Source organism: Hippichthys cyanospilos, chromosome 17, assembly GCF_059441005.1.
Source record: "Hippichthys cyanospilos isolate Australia breed blue-spotted pipefish chromosome 17, RoL_Hcya_1.0, whole genome shotgun sequence".
Taxonomy (NCBI): Eukaryota; Metazoa; Chordata; class Actinopteri; order Syngnathiformes; family Syngnathidae; genus Hippichthys; species Hippichthys cyanospilos.
This window is the reverse complement of record NC_142385.1, coordinates 2,402,501-2,423,791: the sequence shown is the minus strand read 5'-3', so window position 1 is coordinate 2,423,791 and position 21,291 is coordinate 2,402,501. Positions and strand designations below refer to the sequence as shown.

Genomic DNA, 21,291 nt, shown 5'->3' with positions numbered 1-21,291 from the left:
CATAACTGCTCGACAATCGGTACAATTCTCAAGAACAAGGAAGCCATTAAAGCAGTGCTTCTTAACCTTGTTGGAGACACCAAACCCCACAGTTTCATATGCTCATTCAGTGAACCCTTCTTTAGTAAAAAATAAAATATGATTTGAGTGAGTCCGTACGGCGATCGACCCTTTAGATCGCGAGCCGCAGGAGCTTATTTGCCTGGATCGGCGCTCGGGAGATAACGGGCTAATTCCGGTGTGTGGTCCCGACTGAGAAGGAGGTCTCACTCTGCTGCTTATCCAGCGCTCTCAAAGCGGACCGGTAGAGAGTCTCACTCAGACACATATACAGCCCTCGCTAAGCGGACTGATAGGGAGGTCTCACTCTGCTGCATGAACCAGCGACCTCAAAGCGGACCGGTAAGAAATCTCAGAGCAGAACGCTTTCAATGACTGTGCCCACTAACTGCAGACTAGACTGAGGGGTGGACCTCTGCGTCGGTGGCTCCACCGAACCCCTGAGACCGACTCACCGAACCCCTAGGGTTCGATCGAACCCAGGTTAAAAATCACTGCATTAATGCAAGCAAGTGTTCTAAGGCCATGACTTTCCTTGCAAGGGGACGGACCTCGGTCAACAACAAAATGGAGAGGCTTCTTCTATTATAGATTAAAGAGAAGGAAATCGCCGGTGATATGTTCTCATTTAAAAATAAGTTCTCGTTTAAAAAAGTTCTTGTTTAAACAAAAAAAGTCATTGTTTAAAAAAAGTTCTCGTTTGAAAAAAGTTCTCGTTCAAGAAAAAAAAAAAAAAATTCTGTTGGTTTGTCTCTGCTCCCCTCCGCCTCCACCCACCCACCAGCTCAAGTCGCCCCAAAGGTAAATGTAATTTTTCCTTTGTATATTTGTTATTTAATTTAACTGTACAGTAGATTATGTTACTAATGTTTAATATGTGTATAAAGTCGTGATGTTTTTACCTAAGGTTTTTGCACGCGTTGCACGCATTCACTAATTAACATAGGTTTGGACTGCCCGTCATACGGCGAATTTGAGTTACGAGCCTAGCCGCTGAACGGATTAAGGTGGTAACACGGGGGCCCACTGTTCAGTTTTTCCGACTCCATTTACTTAGTTGCGCCCGCTGAACAAATGCTAATGAAAGTTTGACCTTTTCTAAAACATTGACTTCTACTGTGCACTGCATAAGCCGTGACACACTCGGACATACACGCACTGTGAGGGCCCGTTATAGCTGCTTGCAGCTCTAGATTTATTTTATTATTTTTTTGCTAGCCACCAGTAAGCAAATGTGTGTATCTGTTCGAGGTGTCAAAAACTATCAAATAGAACTGAAAATTTGTGCTCAAAAAGTTAAAACAATATATTATAGAAATATATGTGTCTAAATTTAATGTACAAAATTTGGGGTAAATTTGTGATGTGTAAATTTTATATACAGTTACGACTGTAAACAAATAAATGGACATCATATGATATTGTTTTGACAGCTTATCACTTCTGGGAAAGCCTCGAGATAGTTCAGTTATGACCGTTGCCACTGGGAAGAACCTTGATGCCATTCCAAAGAAGGTAGGGGCTCAAAATGGTGGGTACCTGGGCAATTGTAACAATTATTATATTTCCATCTATAGTACACAGTATATGTGATTTTATTTATGTATTTATGGTTGTATGTTAATTATGTGTGTTATTATGCTCACTAAAATAAACTATCAAAAAAAGGGTGACAAAAAAGATGCTATTGAAGTATTGATTTCGATTTTGAACTGCTATTTAACATGTATCCATTCATCAATCCATTTTCTATAAATAGGTTGGGACTAAACATGCAGGCTTGTTCAGTCTGTTAAAAAGAGCATGTTGCTGCTGGCAGACAATTACAAAAAAACTAAATATCCCCAAAAAAATGATAAACGTCATATACCATATTTTTTTGCATAAAGATCTGATGTTATTACCTACGGCTTATAGTCCAGTGCGGCTTTGTCCGTGACAAAAATAATTTTTTTGCTCATATTTTGCTGCTGCGGCTCATATATACCATATACCAGTGCGCCTTACAGTCTGTAAAATACAGTATGTTTGAGATTTCCGACATCTTATCTATGTGAAGCGGTGTTTTCTGCAATGGCGGAGTCGACTGGATATAAGCAGCACACTTTGGGTGTCATTGTCTCCCATTGCCTCTAAATGGGCCAGGCTTGTTGCAGAAAAACAAACTCAGTGCTTCCGGTAAATTGGGGTTAATGGTGTGTTCAAACTCTATGCACTCTTTATATTTGTTTTGTATCTGTATATTATTTTGAAGGAGTGTTTAGTTTGAGAACCTACCTGTATGTAAGACCAAGAACCCAGTCATGACTTTTTGTGTCAGCAGGAGGCCATTTGACAGATCACTGAACCAGCGAGGAGCATTACTTGAAGAGCTAAAGGAATTAAATAAATAAATAAATAAATAAATGCAATACATTTGCTTATCATTAGATGGCACTCTGAATTGGCTCTGCAAAGTACTATTCTTAGCGATGTAACTATGAGTTTCCCTACATCTCTAAGAACAAGAACAGTGATAAATTCTTAATAACTTACAATGTTTGACAACTCTTACCTAGCTGTCAGTATATGCAGGCATTTTCCAGTGGCATTTTCAAACACGGTTAGGTTTGCGCTTCTGAGACAGACCTCTTGTAGTGTGAATCCAAAGGCCAATAAATAAGCACAGACTGTCACGCCAAACTTCAAAACAAAGCAGCCAAGGAAATAGTTTTGTGTCTTGGAAGAAAAAAAAAAGAAAAAGAAAATGAAATGTGAACTTTCGCTGCTGGGTTTCTGTTGCAATTCAACGTAAAAAAAAAAAAAAAAACATAACATTTTAGATAATTGTTGGGACTCATTGGGACAGCCGTATCATGCAATGAAAGTGTGGATTTTTGGCATCCTTAGGCCTTGTCTACATGTAACAAACCTTTAACCTGTATCGATGCTGTAAAAAAAAAAAGGGAGTTAACTGTTGTTAAAAGTTTGTTTTATTTTGCTTTTTCCTCGTATCAATGTTCAAAAGGATGCAATTTTTATCGATAATATTCCTACTCACGGTGTGGCAATTGGGGGGGGGGGGGGTTCTCTTTCCTAGAGGGGGCTTTACAAAGTTGAGAAGCATTGCTCTAAACAGGCAAAAACGGCCTTTATTAGGAACATGTTTTTCTATTTTTAGGTCTGAAAGAATTTTCAGGATTTTACAGAAATTTAGAACTTAAGCAGGCCGTTTTGCCTGTAGACGATTGGCCGAAAGTGGCCGCTGTGTCCAGTAAAGAGTTAATGCTGGTACTTTGGGAAAAGGGAGTCATAAGGATGTGTCGAGCTAATCAGAATGCAACAACTGCTCCAAGAAAAAACCTCAAAATATGAGATTGATAAGGTAATATTGCATTGATGTCCACGCATTGGTTGGTGTGTTTATTTCAAATGAACCATCTCGCTAAAACTATCACCTCCGCCAAACACAAACATTTTGAAGTTATTGGTAGTTTATAGTCAACACCACTAGGTTAAAAGAGCTTCAGTTGTAGAAGAACATAAGAATTCTTACAATTGCCCGGGTACCCACCATTTTGAGCCCCTACCTTCTTTGGAATGGCATCAAGGTTCTTCCCAGTGGCAACGGTCATAACTGAACTATCCCGAGGCTTTCCCAGAAGTGATAAGCTGTCAAAACAATATCATATGATGTCTATGTATTTGTTTATAAAAAGACATGTGAGAATAGGACTCTGTAGTCTTTCTACCTTAGCAGTGGGCAGCTGAAGCAGGAGAGCCAGAGGATGTCCGTGGTGTTCATGGGAGGAGGAAGCTGAGCTAAACAGGCTAAAAACTGAAGGAAAAGAGCACATTTAAATTTAACCCATATTGTTTTGCAAAACAAAATTATACATTTCTCCTCAAACCTGTATTATGACCAGACTGAGCTGACACTGCAGCAGAAAAAGGAAGCACTTGCGAATGCCATATGTTGTGTGTCGTGCCTACAAACAAATATAAAACTCATGTGTAACATTACTGAAACTGGTGTGCGCGTGCATTCATGTGTTCATTGCACCTGTTCTATGAGCTTGGTCATGCTGACACTCTCTCCTTGGTGAAAGACCACTGAGCAGCCAAGACTATTGAGTTGCCCCGAGAGTCTCAGAGGAGACAGACCTTCAGTGCTCCTGTTGAATGTGCCCCTGGTGGCATAACTGAAAGTCTCCCATGAACACTGGGAGGGGTAAAGTGGATCCAGAGCAATACTATTGGAGGCACAACACACGTTTTACATTTTACACATTGTATTTTTTATATACTGTGTATATGTGCAATGTGAGGCAATGGAAGGACAACAAATACAGTATTGTCACACACTTGATGACGCAATTATTATTGGTGCTATCCCCCTATATGTTCAGATACCTGAGGTCACTCTGCAGAAAAAGGCGGCTGTTGCGGAAATTGGCAGCACTTCCCAAACAGCATGTGACCTCCCTGTTCTCCTGCATGATCTTTATCATCTCAAACATTGCTGGAAACAAATCACAAATGTAATGGTAATGAGTCAATATTGATTGTTTTGTTGGAAAGTTATCTTCGATAACAATAACTCCTAAGCCAAAACCATGATTAAATTAAAATAACTCAACTTTTATAGAAAAACAACTAATAATTGAGTACCATACAGATTCCAGACTGATATTGCACTCTTTCTCTATATTGTTGCAATTAATGTCGCTTTTTTAGCGATTGTGATGTAGCGTTTAATTTTCTGATACACATTTTAAAAAATACCGCAGTGGAAAACAGTTCAGATCCGCTGCGATTGTCGAGTCTAGGGTAATACTGAGCACAGAACTTAATATTTACAAATGTGAGGCAAACGTTCATGGTGATTGTGGATAACACAAACCCTTATACCTTTCCTTTTGTGGGAATTTTACAAACAAATTACAAATATTTTACATTACATATTTCACTTGATTTATATATTTACTGAAGCTGTTTTTAAATTAAAGTGAGAATTAGGGATATATATAGACATAACCAGGGGTGCAAATACCATATTTTCACAGCCATTAGGTGCAGCTACAAGTCTAAAATTATCACCAAAATTGATGAGGCGTCTTATGATGCATTGCGTCAAATGTGTCCACAGAGTTCCAAAATGTGTGAATGTTGCTGAGTGACATCGGTGAGCTCTCTTCACTTCACTGACTGAAAACATTTCCTGTCAATGCTGCTTATACTCTTTAAAAAAGGAGGACGGTGCCATTGCTGATGTGTGTGTTGGGCAAAACATCTGGCTAAAGAGTAAGTCCTTTGAAAATGGCACGTACAATAGAGAAACGCTGACGATGCACAGTTCAAACTACGAGCTCTCGGCTACGTCGAGCAACATGGAAATCAAGCAGCAGCAAGAGAGTAAAACATCAACAGCTCCATGGTTCAAGTTAGACCACAATTTGTGAATGGATTGTGGATGCCTGTGCTAACGTATTTGCGCTGTTGTTCGAGCTTTCTCGAAAGCCGGCATTGTTTCTGAGGAGTTGCACTGCAATGAGACAGACTCAGACATTGATGAGAGGGGATCTGGCAAGTTGGATGGGGAACTTGCCCAGCTCATATTGGATACAGAAGATGAGTATTTTGACGGATTTCTGAATGTGCATTGATCAAAAATAATGCAACTCCATTGTAAATACCGTAATCAAGTACAACAACTCAATTTTGTTCCTGCTGTTTTTTTTGTTTTTTAAACATATGTGAGTATGCATGCATGCTACCACGTTTTAGGCTGGAGACTAATTATACGATGAGTCTTGTGTGTGTTAAATACAGAAATACTGTGTACATACAACTCAGACTGCACCTTTAAATATGGTGCGTCTTTAGTCAGTGAAAATATGGTAATTTTTTTCATGGGTTATTCACACGAGTACCAGGAGATACTGTTTGGTACCTAGTCTCATTAAAGACAGTCTTCTTCAGTGTCACTCCAACTGTCCTAACCAACCCTAACCCTAACCCTTGAGTTTCTTGAATGGTTGTTTTGGCAAAATGCCATTGTACAATTGGTCAACGTTAACACAGTTTGTCGGTCGAGTTACTTAGGCCTTGAAAAGTTTCATCAGCCCATCAGTTACGGTTTGCATGGTTTATTCGGTAGACAGTTTAAATAGTCCAAGGAAGTTCAATATAAATTCTCCTTCACTGTAAAGTGACACAATGTAAATGATTCTTCACACCTTTACTAGAATGATACGCTGCCACAACAGCCAGTCCATGACCAAGTGCTGCAGGTCATTGCAGAGGTCATTAGCAATGGGATCGCCAGAAGTAAACACCAAAAACCATAGGCAGTCCTTCATCTTTGTTAGGGCTGAGGAGAAGCTATAGAAGTGCCAGAGTCAAGCAAGGGGGGCTGCTGGCAGCTGAAGGTCAACATAGGGACACAGCTTTTGCAGGAGTTGACTGTTTCCCGGAAAGAATGGAGAGATGAGGCCTTTGAGAGAAAGAGGCCCACGTATGGGGAGTTATAAGCGATTGCCAAAACAGGGGATGGAGCACCCAATGCAACCCCATCGCGGTTGGATGCAGATGATTCACAGCCCAATTACTCATCAGAGTAGTCAGGATGTTGAGAGTGAAGGGAGAGCACAACACAAGAGCCATCAAAAACATCCCGGACGAAGTAGAAAAAGAGTCAGGGTGGCTGTGAATCAAGATGGGAGACATGTGGACCACATCACTACTCAGACAAACGCATAGGCCTGATCAAGCCCAGCCCGGTTACCTGGGCAAGGGTGTATGATGTTGCAAGACTCAAAGCACCCAGTGAATCTAAGATATGTCACACCATGATACAGATCAACTTCAAAAACTACTAAGATGAGAGAGAATAGAAAAAAAGATTATCCATTTGGTCACAGACACGTCCGCCTCAAAGATAAGCAACTCGATTCAAGCTGACTTTGGTTTTCCTATGTGGAGTTTGCATGTTCTCCCCAAGCCCGCACGAGTTCTCTCTGGGCACTCCAAAAACATGCATGGCAGGTGTATTGGACACGCTAAATTGTCCTTAGGTATTATTGGATGCGTGAATGTTTCTTCGCCCCGGTGTGCTCTGCGATTGGCTGGCAACCAGTCCACAGTGTCCCCAGGCAACAGCCCGAAACCAGGTGGGAGAGGCACCAGCAAGCCTGCGACCCTTGTGAAGATAAGCAGCTATAGAGAATAGATGGATGGATGGATGAATTTGGTCACAAACACTTCCTTTAATACCAACCGCTATGAAATCTACTTGGTGATTGTCTATCTAATCGTTCGCGCTCACAAATTCACTGTTCTTTGATTTTATCTGTATAACACTTACTACAAAGTTCCCAACATTATATAAGTTATAATAACGTTTGCTCTCTACTCACCATGAATACCGCCACCTGCACTCGCCATTCAGCAGTTTTAATAAAATCTTTAGGTCCAATGTCCAAACTACTTTTGGTCAGACTTTTCATTTTCCTTCCTCAAATGACTGGAACATGCAAAACTTAACTCATTCACTGCCAACCATTTTAGATAATTTTGACATTTTCAATACCCACACCATATTGTGTTCAATTATTATATAAGTATACACCAAATTTATCAAATGTTTTGTCTTTTCCACTCTTCAATATTTAGCATTAGAATAAAAATAGGTTTACAAAAATGAAGCCATTTCTTCCAGAAGACTATAAAACTGTGTCGATCTCATATCTAATATGGGGAATTGTTGTCATCTACTGATGGTTGTGCATCACTTAAATTGTTTCTATGTCGAAATGTTTACAGTGGAGGAGAATCACACTGAACTCAAGCGTAAGCCGATGATTTGACTAATCAATTGAAATAGGCTTCACCAAAATTGTTCTTTTTACACAAATATACATAAAAAAAGTGTGCAAAATATGTAGATAGACAACTACAAACATTCAACTTGAATTGAAGTAAAGAGAATTAGTTTTAATTTTCCAGACGTAACTCATTTAGTGAAAAGAGGACATACTGTCAGGAGTGCAGTCAGTGAAGAGTGGCACTAATAGTGGTACGTTGTCTATGTTCTTTAAATGAGGTCGAACCTGGTGAATGCCACGTGGAAGCTTTGCCTAGAGATAAGTCAAGAATGAAAAACAGGACAGACAAAATGACTACTTAAGACTACTTTCTATTACTTTCTATCATATGTAAAAAATGAACTCATTTTTGACTATTAGATTAGTCCTATAACAAGTTAATCCCCCCAAACACACATAATTTTCAATTTTGTGTTGTGGCTATAACTTTGTAGACTGGACCTTTGAGTTGCAAATTGCATGGACCCCCACCCTCTGGGGTCTACATGTTTCCTTCAGTACTGTATGCATTGTGGAAAAACAGGTTATTGTGTGATTTTGGAGTTATTTTTGCTTATTTCAAAGTGATATTTCTGGAAGCATCTCAATGACAAATGAAAAGTTGGCCTATATAGCCTAAGGCTGCCAAACTGTGGTTCTTACGACCTATTTTCCTACAAATTGTAGATCAGACCCTGTTCCCACTCAGGTGTGCTTAAGGTTGCCAACTGTTCCATACTAGCCAGTATGGCACTGTATATTGAAATAGTTTGTCCCATACATTTATTAACTCGCTCAAAATACAGCGAACAGAAAATACAGTACATATCCAAGATCAGATAATTCGGCAATGTCAGATCAAGCGCCAATCCCTACAAGTGACACTGAAAAAGTAGCTTTCCTCATTGGCCTAGCAAAACAGCAAATGGAACGACCAATCATAGATCAGATAAACTGCCGATGTCAGATCAAGCAACAACCAATCACTCCATCTCAGTCTCAAACATTGCAGTGCTGTTGTTTAGTGTTATTTGGGAAGAGGACAGCATTGCAATGACACCGACACCAACTTTTGCTCTGTATGGGCACAGCGTTCTGTATTCTAGCAGGATTTTAATTTGATTGTTACAGATGAGGCTATAAACTGGGATGGAATGAATGATAATATATTTTAAACAAGGCATATAATCATAAAGCAAACACAGACCCATTTAAAAATAATAGAATATTGTGAAAAAGTTAATTGACTTCTATAATTCCATTCAAAAAGTCAAACGCTCATAGATTTCAGATTTAAAGCCTACAATTTAAAAGATTTCAAGTGTTTATCCATTTTTACTTAATTTGTGTCTCTTCATAAAACCCACAAAGACAGGATTTCTGAACAGAGGTGCCAAATTTGTCATGCGTTCCAAACGTATGGCCTTGATATTAAAGTATTATGAGCGCATCAACTTTTCACATCATTTAGGACATTGTGGACATGATTCCAGGAAGGGGGAAGCATTTTGACCAGCAGTCACACTCGTCAACAGTTCTGTTAATCACCTCTCTGAAGAATAAAACAACGATGAATGCTATCAGCTGACAGACACTTGTGCTCCAGTCAGGTTTGTTCTGTGGGCTTTACAAGCCAGTATTTACCTTGTGCCTTGCAAACTCTGCTGGTGGTGTGCTGCTGAATGATGTCTGCATTGGCTGAACAGAAGTAAACACCTCAATTTGTTGCTGGACCCCAACAGTGCCATCTTTCACTGTCTTACAAGGTTGTGTCGAAAAATAAAAAAAAAGGAAACCTCGTTTCCCATACAAAGCTTCAATATAACCAGGCCTAATCTGGTTTAACAAAATCCACACAAATCAAATTTCTTTCTGAGATATGTAATTTAGGATTCACAAATTCCAGAGTGCAGTATCTCAGACTAAGGTAATCAAGTGATACACAGGTGAGGGTCCAATGAAAACCTGGAGCGGAAAATTATGACATACATGTTTGCTCTGAGTGAGTGGAAAAGGATTTGACCAATGATCAAGCATGGCGAGAGGTAAAGGAAAATGTTTAACAAATTTTAGTGAGAATTTTTTAAGGGAAATTAGTTCTATATGTGCCACAATAGAAGATAATGATTCAGAAGCAGAAATGGAAAAAATAAAAACTCCATTCATGCAATCATTCATTCAAATAAAAATGTGACCAACAGGCTCTTGAAACATCTTCAAGTAGGATTTCATTTTGGATCATTCCATGTCATTTCATCAAATTTCAAGATACACTTGTTGATTGGCACAACGAGAAAATATCTGTTCTGTCCAGCCATGTTTCTCATTTAAAAGTAATTGAATGGTTGTTAAAATGTTTTTTTTGTTATTTTTTTGCATGGACAGGATATTGTTAAGACTAGCGTGAAACTTTTGATTCGCGAGAAAGCTCTTTGTAAAAAATCATGGTTTAAAATATAATAAGAATACTTTCTTGTCCCCAGGGGGAAATTTGTCTTGGGTGAAAATGCTTTGACCACTTAAGTGTTAAAATAAACATACATATAAAAACAAACACACACACGAAAAGAAAAACAAAACAAAATATCAGCAGGGAATCACATCCTCTGGCATGTTTGTAGCTATTCCCACGATATAGTCAGAAGAGTAAACTACTGTATACAAGAGCAGCGAGACCCTTTTTTTTCTTTAAACTTGATCCTACTAAGGCTCTATCCTTTTGACTTTTGTTCAGTAAAACAAGCAGGAGGTAAAACAAGCAGGGAGAAAACATCATTAAGATCTGTTGCTTTTGCAACAACACATTCTAAAGCATCAACCTGGGGGTAAGATCACATATTCAGAAAATAAAATATGTTGCGGATCAGCCAGGATTCTTTTTGCCAGACTGAGCACAGATTTCTCAAATATCCTCTGTAATGATGGAGAGGAAAATGCTGTAATTAATCTACAACCTGGTTTGGAAAATCTCGAAGAAATTGGGCCCTGAGGCTTTGCAAATTTGCACAGGGAAATGTCCCCCCCCATCCACTTCAAGAGCCGATCATCAATCCATTTTTGAATGTTTCAGAACTGACTGTGATTCGCAACTCAAAAGTCCAGTCAATTGGGTGTCACCACAACACAAATTTGAAAATGCTGATCCATTCACTAGCGCCACACATATGTATGTAACTGTAACTTGCATTGTGGACAAATAGTTTGTTTGGAGTTAGGGTTACCAGTTGTACTCTATCTGGGTATATGTGTAATATTTTGCCTAAATATTTTACATAAAGTAATCTTTTACCCGGTTGCAATCTTCCAGAAAGCTGGGTACATCACTGTCTATGGGCTGGAAACTTGCTAGGTCCAAATGGACCTCCTCCTCTGACAACAATGGACCTTCTGCTGGATCTTGAGAATCTGTTTCGCATTTAATTATATTTTAGAATGGCACTCAGCAATACCCTGAGGAAATAGACAAGATATACACATTTTCCACTTGAGTGTCAAACACAATGGCACCTTCATGGAGGGAACCATGACAGGGGCTGGAGGGAGCTCCTTCACATGGACTGTCTCCATTCGAAGTCAATGAGATATGACAGTTCCAACCTGTCTCTAATCCCATCTTTTCTGCAAAAACCTGCACACACAAGATTGTATACTGTGCTATTATATATTTTAACTCGCAAAATGTACTTGTAGCATTGCACATTCACATTTAGTAAAGTATCACAGGCCCGTCTATTAACTCAGTCACTTCCAGCCATTTTCAAATCAGATACTACCCAACATTACCTGTTGAGTATTTTGAAAAACCTTTAAAACTCAATGGATATTGTGTTGTGTAAAAATATAAGTACTGCACCTACCAGACGTAAGTCAATTCTCTTATTTCACCACATATAAAACAACATTGTTCCTAGTATTTAGCTCTTTAGTAATAAGCATGAGAAATTTAAGAACATGATGTAGTTTGATTGATTTCTGACCAAAAACATTACTTATAGTGCAACCCAAAAAAGCTGCAAAGTGGTAAACATAAGGTAAAAATCAGGCATGTACAAACAAACACGGTTAAAACAATATATTAATATATAAAATAAATTAGTCAATTAGATGCTAATAGTTTATGGCTTTGTGATTTTTCCAACTATAAAACAAGTAAAACAAGACTGAGAAAGAACTTTATGAAAAACTAATTTATCAACAGATAAAATTAAGACAGGCCATAATGACAGCGTTGACAAGTTGAATGATAATGGCTTTCTATGTGACGTTCCTCATTTACTATCTGCTACATTTACTATCTGCATGCAAATACAAAGTCTGCAAAAATGAAAAAACATCAACCTGAATACAAGGCAGCAAAACTTTTGAAAAGTGGTGACAGATTTGAGAGAAAATTGCTTTGTTTTGAGAAAGGAAACATGCCTTTGTGCTACCTTGCATAGAAGATCAGGTTTAAAAAAAAAAAAAAAAAGGACTAAAAAAAAAATGCAGCTATAAAGGGCCCGAACAGTGCAGACCACCTCAGTGTACATTCGCACATTTGGGATAGAGGGATCCCTTGCAACTTCCGCCTCCCCTATCATGCCCTCAATGGATGGCAGATTTTCAATTTTTCTAATTAAAGACAAAAAAATGGCTATATTGCGGAAATGTGCTTCGAAGGTTTCCTTCATGCCAGACAGATGAGTTAACTATAAATGCAGTAGCCACGGACACTCCTCCGATGTCAAGCTACTGCAGTACAGATATTTACTTTAATCTTAAATTATTAAACCTCATACTGTTATCCCGTCCCTTCCCATCCCCTTGGCTGTAGTCTTACGGAGAGCTACAGTTATATGTGAGTGATTCAGGACAAAATGATTGAATCCGTATTTATTGTATTGTTTTTTATTAAAACCAGTCCATAAGCTGAAATGATAATGTGTATTCTTAATTTAGGGTGAAGGTTGCCATATTCCTGAGTTTCGTTTACGTGAGCAGTTGTAACATGAACATGATGTTTTTAGCTGTATCGAGAACATTACTTAATAGTATTATTAACAACTTTGAGGTTGATAAATAGACTCGGATCGGTATAGCCTCAGCTTCAAGGTTGCAGTATTGGTATTGGATATAAAAAGTGGTATTTAGTAGGGGTGGGACAAGATCTTGTCCCGCAAGATCAAAAGCCACGAGATTTCTTGCTCCGGCTTGTCACGGGATTCATTTCCTTTACACTTTTTTGGAAGATACGGCTTACTGACCAAGAAGTGCAATGGGTAGGCTTAAGTTTTACACTCTCGTACAGTAGGTGGCGGCATGCACCTAACCGTTGTTTGCAATCTGCCATTAAGTGAATAGGAGAAAGCGCTCAATGGAGTACACAAGAGAAATACACGATGGTCCGATTACTTTTGAATAATTTGTGTGGCAACATTTTGGTTTTGAAATTGAGGAAAACGATGGTAAGACACTGACTGATAAAACCAAGACAGCTCTAACAAGCAAGCAATAAGAAATGGTTCTGCATCGCCAATGGACCCATCAAGTGCGATAGCTCTGTACCAAAATGACATGGGATATTGGTATGTACATCGCGCTCGATATGAAGCCGTTTATGACCGTAGAAGGCAGTTGATTTTGGCGGCTAATTCACACCTTTGGCCGTGGTATGAGATCTCGTTACGACAGCATCTTAGTCGCACAGTAGTTCCAGCACTATAGAAGAAAACCAAAGCGGTTCGAAAAATGCAAGTAACTTTGCCATCAAGACTGATTCCTTTGATTCATGATTCAAGAGTTTTATTGTCATATGCATAGTAATACCACATAATGAAATTCTTATTCTCAGACGACATTCCATAATCATGAAATAAATAATCTGAAAAAGAAATTAGTGTACTAAATATCAGCTATCAAACATATAAACCAAGGAAAAGAAGTTGAATGCAAGCATTTTTGGAGCAGTCCAAATTTACCCCAACCTGCCCAAACTCTTAGCTACATAGATAACCTTGTGACAGGAACAAAAATGAAGTTAACCTAAATGCTTTTTACCTTGCTACGGAGTTCGTCCTCCATGGAAAAGTACACGAATCGAATGCATGCCGTAATTAGAGCATCAATGAGTCGTACTGTGTCCAGCCGGGCCTGGAACTGGGATGAAACCATGCCCATGAAGATTTGCCCACTCAGAGCTTGCACACCATCGTCACACTCCATTCCTTCACCGATACCTTCTATTGGAAAAGGGAAAAATGGTATTAGACAGGTTAGAGTTTTTAGGACTTTCCTCTTTTTAGTGGGAGAGCCCCCGAATTGGCATTTAAAGCAAGTTCAGTGTCCTCAACACACTAGTCCTCTATGTCATACTATACTTCACGGATTTCACTTTTCGTGAGGGTTTTCGTGTCACCATTAACAAAGAAAAACAAGGGAACACTGTACCAGTAAATGGGGCCTACATTGAAAGTCGCCTCAAATGCAATTACGTTGGTCTGGATCCCTTTCAACATTCCGAATGAGGTAGCAGACCAGCAGGACATTCATGGCTTTTATCTATGTCGAGCTATGGCTAAGCTAATTGTTCAGGAATGGTTCAGGATATGGATGGAGAGTTAAGATTATGACACCGCACTGTGTCCAGCTGGACTTGTTGGAATAGCCCGAGATTTCCAGAGAAGTCCAATAATATCCGAGCAGCCATATTCATGAGTAGAATCTCATGTTGCCTTTAATTTAAATTGGAATTTTGAGATTTCAAGTTTTGTTTTGTTTTATTTCGTTTTGTATTCTTTTATATGCAAAGTAATTTTTGTGATATGAAGGGGATAAAACATACACAAGCATGTGTATCTCGAGGTTTCACTGTAATTGATAAGCAAACCGCAATATAGCCCCCCCCCCCACACACACACACATACATACACACACCGATTTTATTTTTTTTTTAATTTTGTCAATGTGAAAAGTCTTCATTCTATGCATATTACTTCAGACAAATATAACTAAAGTACTTTACATATATTTACTGAAATCTTAAATGATTAAACCTTATACACTAACTGAACAGTAGCTACCACTTTCCATCTTTTGAACTCTCGCGAGCAGCTGCTCGGACATCGAATTAAAGTGAAGCCTCTTATATCATAAAAATACACTTGAAATTTCAATTTATCACAAAAGAAATCTAGGTAAAAGTCAGATTTCCAAATCTGTGCATTTCTCCGTTGCTGTCTATGTAGGCACACAGACAGCGTTTGCTCTTGGCACGTGCCTACGAGTCACGTGATCGGCTCCCAGAGATCAAGCTGTCAATCAATGTGCTTACTAGCACGTTTGTAACGTGTGCGTGTGTGCTGAGCTGAGCGCACACAGGCATTACAGGAGAGACACAGGAGAGACGAAAGCAAGCTTTTGGATCCTCCTGCCTTTCGTAATGCATTGGAATTCAAAGTGTAAACCTGCTCTGGCTTTTGTGTGGAGTTTGCATGTTCTCCCCGAGCCCGTGTGGGTTCTCTGCAGGCAATCCGGCTTCCTCCCAAATTCCAAAAACATGCATGGCAGGTGAATTGCACATACTACATTGTCCTTAAGTGTGATTGGGCGCATGAATGGTTGTTCGGCTTTATGTGCCCTGCGATTGGTTCAACCAGTTCAGGGTGTAGCAAGTGAGCCTGCGACCCATATGAGCATAAGTGGCTATAGAAAATGGATGGATGTACACACACACACTGTATATTTAATTTGAATTTGTTGGACAATGCTATTCAGCAAAAGTATTGTATAACTATATTGCTCAAACGCAATATTGCATTCTGTTAACATACATAAAACTTTGTACTTCCCAAATATATAAAATACATGTAAATGAAGCCACATTTATAATGAAAATACTGATTGGTATATGCCCTATTCCTCTTTTTTTTCTACTTCCTCTTGTACCGCCTCTCTATCATTTTGGGTCCGCCGTCTTAAAGGCGATGATTGAGCAAAATTTGCTGAGTGACAGACTTGTAGCTTGGCCAGGAATGTATCTTGTAATCTGACAGTGCAATAGCCGTGAGCAACAAAGTTATTAAATAGAACAGTATTTAGATTCAACTCTAACATCAATTCCAAGACAATTTGCTCAACTGTGTTTGGAGTCAGCATGAAACATACCATCTGAGCTCCAACTGTTCCTGCAGGAAGGATGCTTAATAGGAGTGGTTAAGGACAGCTCCAGTCCTGAGAATAGACAGGGGCCAGAAGCCAATTCCACACACTTCCCATTCAACTGGCTGGACAATGAACCTTGCATGGGTTTATAGGCGAAGGCTGAGCAGTAACCAGACAGACAGGCACGTTGGTAGAAGTCCAGAATCTTTTTTCTATAAAGAAGAGACAGGATTAGATTTTAACCAGGATTTAATGATGATCTCTACAGGATTTTGGATGTAGTTCTGTCTATGAAATGCAACATCTAAAGTATAATCTGCTGTATGACGGTGAAACTGTCCATGCAAAACTTGGGCCAGGTTTTACAAAGGCAACAATTGGCTCCATGTGAAATTGGCATTCTTAAATAAAAAACATAAACAAAGATAGTGGCTGGCCTTCAGGGCCAGCAAGGCCTTCTATGCTGGCCTAATATAACCTGACATTATGAAAACTATAATAAAATATAATTATTATAACTATAATAAAAGTCAATTTCATTTTAAATTTATTTTTACTAAATATATTTATTTTATATATAAAATTATTCTCCATATTCTGTTCTTTTCATGTCATATTACAGTATATCCATATGGTTACACTCCTCCTAAGTGCTACAGTTTTAGTGTAGACTTTTTACCCAATTAGAATTCAGCTAACGTGTGTCACCAGGCAGACTTCATGTCTCTCTGAGCCTGGAGGTGCTGGGCATTCGCTTGAAAAGTATGAAGGCTTCTCTGCAGTGTGTAATGACATATTGTGTACGGGCCCATATTTTGTTAAGACAGCTGCAATAGTCGATCTACCAATAAAAGCGCCTTCAAGAACCCTCAGGTAGAATGTGTCATAACTGGACGCTCACTGCAGGAAGGCGGTGCTTTATTGATCCACCATGTTTAACAGTAGAAGTAGTTAAAGTTATTTAAAAAAAAAAAAAAAAAAAAGAGAAAAAAACATGTTCAACCAGCTAACGTTAGCGGACATCAAAGCCAGACTCGCGGACGCTTTCAAAAAAAATGTTTTAACCCACAATGGCTGAAGAACAAAACGGAAATTGGACAGACACGACTTTCAGCATTGGCGTCCATGTCAAGACAAAAGAATTTATTATTGGAAATGAAACGCGCGAAGACAAATGCTATAAACAAGTCAACAAAGTCTTTCTGAGTAAAAAAAAAAAAGATGAATGGGTTCTGTATTGAAATATCTTTGGGACAGCCGTTTTGGGTGAGTTGATATGTTTTTGTCATTTATACTCAACTGTCATGTTTGGCTGGCTTTGTTAGCTTTGTTGTGGGGTTTTGTTTCTGTTCCACTCGCGTCTGCCTTTATTGTCTGCGTTCTCATTAGTCTGATTTGGTCCACCTGCCCGGTGACACTTTGTCCAGTTTTGCTCCCGGTTCGGTCCGGCCTCATTTCCTTGTTAAAACTTCATTTTTGAGCCACATAGTTCTCAGTTTTCCTGCATGTTTTTGGATCCCCTTCCTTCCTCCTCCCAACTCACAATGCCCAGGCATGACACTTATATTAAATTGCCATTTGTAATTTAGCGTACAATTTTTTAAAACTTGCCTGATCTTGGTGGACTTCATAAAACTTCATGGACAAATAATTTGAAATTATTATTACTTATTCCATGTTTTGGCATGTACAATGATAAGTTTTAATTGCTGATGCAAGTTTATTGATGTTTAAATGCCCTGAAAAATAGCATGCATAGCCCAGTAATGCGTACAAGGTGTCCACTGAAGGCCTAAGTGTGAAATGCACGGATCACCACTGAAGCTATACATATATAACAGTGGTTCTTAACCTGGGTTCAATCGAACCCTAGGGGTTCGGTGAGTCGGTCTCAGGGGTTCGGTGGAGCCACCGCCGCAGAGGTCCACCCCTCAGTCTAGTCTGCAGTTAGTGGGCACAGTCATTGAAAGCGTCCTGCTCTGAGATTTCCTACCAGTCCGCTTTGAGGTCGCTGGTTTATGCAGCAGAGTGAGACCTCCCTATCAGACCGCTTAAGAGAGGGCTGTATATGTGTCTGAGTGAGACTCCCTACCGGTCCGCTTTCAGAGCGCTGGATAAGCAGCAGAGTGAGACCTCCTTTTCAGTCGGGACGCACACCGGAATTAGCGACAACTAAGGCAGCCGATGTGAAGAAGCTTGTGGATGACTTCTTCAGAGACAACAACCTTTCATGGAATATGGTTTCTGCAGTTTGTACGGACGGAGCTCCAGTGATGCTGGGAAGAAAGTCTGGTTTTGGTGCCCTAGTAAAAGCCGATGCACCGCACACTATTGTTACGCATTGCATTCTGCACAAGCATGCGTTAGCAACAAAAACCTTGCAGCCCAAAATGGCAGAAATTAATACAAATTACAAATTGTAGTGGAATGTGTGAACAATGTGCGAAATAGTGCCCTGAGGCACCGCATCTTCAGTGAGCTGTGTAAAGAAATGGGCTCTGAATTTGAGGTACTTCTTTACCATTCGAATGTTCGGTGGTTATCCCGGGGACAGGTGCTGAATCGTGTTTTTGCCATGTGTGTGAAATTAGCCCAGTTTTTGCATATACAGTCGGCCCCCGGTTTATGAACACCTTCATTTACGAACATTTCGACTTACGAGCGTGGTCCGCGGGGTTTTTTGTCCCCCACTTACGCACAGACTATTCGCCTTACGAGCAATCTGACATGCCGGCCATTGTATTTGTTCATATATTTTCGCCTTGCCACGTCATCAAAATCAAAAGTTAAATGTTGTCACATCAACGAAGAACGATATTGCTCTTACAATGTCACAGTCACTGTCTCAGTCACGGTGTCAGTCACGGTCTCACTCACGGAGATGCTATTGGCCGGCGTCACGTCAATCACAGAAATGCCGGTATGCTATTGGCCGAACGCCTTTATCTAGCTTGATGGCACAGCTGGTCGGGACGGAAGGAAGGAGAGAAAATGAGTCAAAAACGGAAGGAAGGAATGTTGTTAAGACTTTGCAAACTTTATCTGTTAGACACGGCTTCTAAAATTGCTAGTGGCGGTAAAGGAAGAAGTAAGAGGATGATGACAATAGAAACCAAGCAGGAGATAATAAAAAAAAAAAAAATACGATGGGAGGCGCACGCATGGCTCTTGAGTATGGCCGTAACCGCTCGGCAATCTTCTAAGGACAAGACTTTCCTTGCCGGGGGACGGACCTCGATCGACAACAAAATTGAGAGGCTTCTTCTATTATGGATTAAAGAGAAGGAAATCGCTGGTGATATGTTCTAGTTTTGAGAAAAGTTCCCGTTTAAGAAAATAAATAAATAAATTCTGTGGGTTGGTCTCTGCTCCCCTCCGCCTCCACCCAGCTCAAGTCACGTCGCCCCAAAGGTAAATGTCATTTTTCCTTTGTATATTTATGTTATTTAATTTAACTGTACAGTAGATTATGTTACTCATTTTTAATATGTGTATAAAGTCGTGATGTTTTTACCTAAGGTTTTTGCACGCATTCACGAATTCACATAGGTTTGGATTGCCCGTCATTCGAGCAGTTCGAGTTACGAGCGTAGCCACTGAACGGATTAAGTTCGTAACACGGGGGCCCACTGTATATATATTTTTTTAAGTTGTTTTGAGTTCATGCACTGTGTTGGTTTTGTTATTTGAACAAGGTGATATTAATGCACAATTCATTTCGTGCACCAGTAAAAAAATCATATTTTATTTTTTACTAAAAAAAGGGTTCAGTGAATGAGCATATGAAACTGGTGGGGTTCGGGGCCTCCAACAAGGTTAAGAACCACTGATATATAAGGAAATTGTTCCAAATAATATAAACATATTTGTCAGTCAAAATGTGCTCCATTGATTTATCTTCTAGTATAATCTTAGTCAACACGTTATGGTAGTTATTTCCCCCATATGGAGAACTCTCGCGGTGTCAGTCCAAAATAAAAAGAACTACTTGTTGGTTCAAGTTCCTTCTGAGTGTTATTTAAATGTGTCTTGTACAAGGAAAAAATAAATGAGTACCTGTCAGATCCTAATAGGGGATAAATATCAGCACCGTCCCAAAAGTCAGTGCTGGCCTCCAGGATAAGGTCAGCTGAGCCATGTGACAACATCTGAACACTCTCTACAAACCAAAATATAAGAGATTGAAAAACATCTACAATTGCAAATATACAAATGCATCATAAGCAAACTTGACTCATTAATGGCCATATCTCACTGAGCGGTGAATGCTTGCAAATGTCGCAAATTTTGTCAGGGTTTGGAAAAGTTTCACTGTTTTACTTGTCACAAACACTTTTTAGCATCACAAAGTATTGTTTGAAATTTCCATGTAAAAAATTTGCAAATCCGTTGTTCCATACATCGCAAATAAAAGCAAGTGTAAGATTAGTTGCTTATATTCTTTTTTTATCCGACAATGCTAGAAAACCCACGACCTTGTTTCCAATACATTCAGCATATTTGTGTAGCATTCAGAAGCATTCTCTCTGCCTATTGTTAAATTAGCACCCACTGACCTTCTTGCTGGATGAAACAAGGCACAAAAAAAAGGCAATGAATAGCATCTTTTTTTTTTTTAACAACACCTGTTAAGATGAGTTTAAAGCCAAAAAAGGCGTGGTGGAGCAATTTGTTCAAGAGAATTTATACAGGTTGGCCTGCAACATGTATCTAAAATTGTTTGCGTTGAATGTTATGTGGTGCGCAATCAATTTCCTTAATATCATAATCTACAGAGGCTAACCTGACATGCATGTCTATGATTTTCGCAAAACCTCAGTAACATATCACCACAAATTTGATTTCTAATTAAATTACCAAGGTGATATGATGACCAGTCGTTTGATGATTGAGGTAGAAGGATTTTAACATTTATTAGCACATTGGACGCCAAGTAAACATGATAGGACGCTGCTACTTAAAATGTCCTCTCCACAGTAATTATGATATCATGGCTGCACATACACGTGGTCATCATCTCAGTGATAGCTGTCAATGAAGGACAAGTTGGCTTAGAACTCACCTGAGGAAGACTCTCGCACAAAAAGCGAGATCAGATGGGAGATAGGAGGCTGGCGTTTAGTGAAGTAATGCATGCGGCGCGAAGAGACATCTTTTGTAATTTCTCCAGTCGGCAGCTGGTAAAGAGCCAAGTGACTCTCCTGTTCAAAAATCTCCCTTGCTCCAGGAGTGAACCCTGAAACCCCAA

At 39.4% G+C, this 21,291-nt stretch overlaps 1 protein-coding gene across 2 annotated transcripts in view; it reads right to left on the bottom strand.

The window, feature by feature from the left end:
* tmem94 (transmembrane protein 94) overlaps window positions 1–21,291 on the bottom strand; it is a 73,839-nt gene that overhangs the window by 7,532 nt on the left and 45,016 nt on the right. For both annotated transcript variants that reach the window (XM_088438844.1, XM_088438845.1), the window contains exons 16-29: window positions 21,106–21,279; window positions 20,100–20,202; window positions 16,047–16,255; window positions 13,941–14,122; window positions 11,412–11,532; window positions 11,194–11,309; window positions 8,078–8,177; window positions 4,453–4,561; window positions 4,103–4,292; window positions 3,951–4,028; window positions 3,792–3,877; window positions 3,630–3,711; window positions 2,615–2,778; window positions 2,338–2,432 (exon numbers count right to left, since the gene is read on the bottom strand). In XM_088438844.1, the coding sequence (XP_088294970.1) occupies window positions 2,338–2,432; window positions 2,615–2,778; window positions 3,630–3,711; window positions 3,792–3,877; window positions 3,951–4,028; window positions 4,103–4,292; window positions 4,453–4,561; window positions 8,078–8,177; window positions 11,194–11,309; window positions 11,412–11,532; window positions 13,941–14,122; window positions 16,047–16,255; window positions 20,100–20,202; window positions 21,106–21,279 (1,809 nt within the window). The remainder of the gene's footprint in view (window positions 1–2,337; window positions 2,433–2,614; window positions 2,779–3,629; window positions 3,712–3,791; window positions 3,878–3,950; window positions 4,029–4,102; window positions 4,293–4,452; window positions 4,562–8,077; window positions 8,178–11,193; window positions 11,310–11,411; window positions 11,533–13,940; window positions 14,123–16,046; window positions 16,256–20,099; window positions 20,203–21,105; window positions 21,280–21,291) is intronic.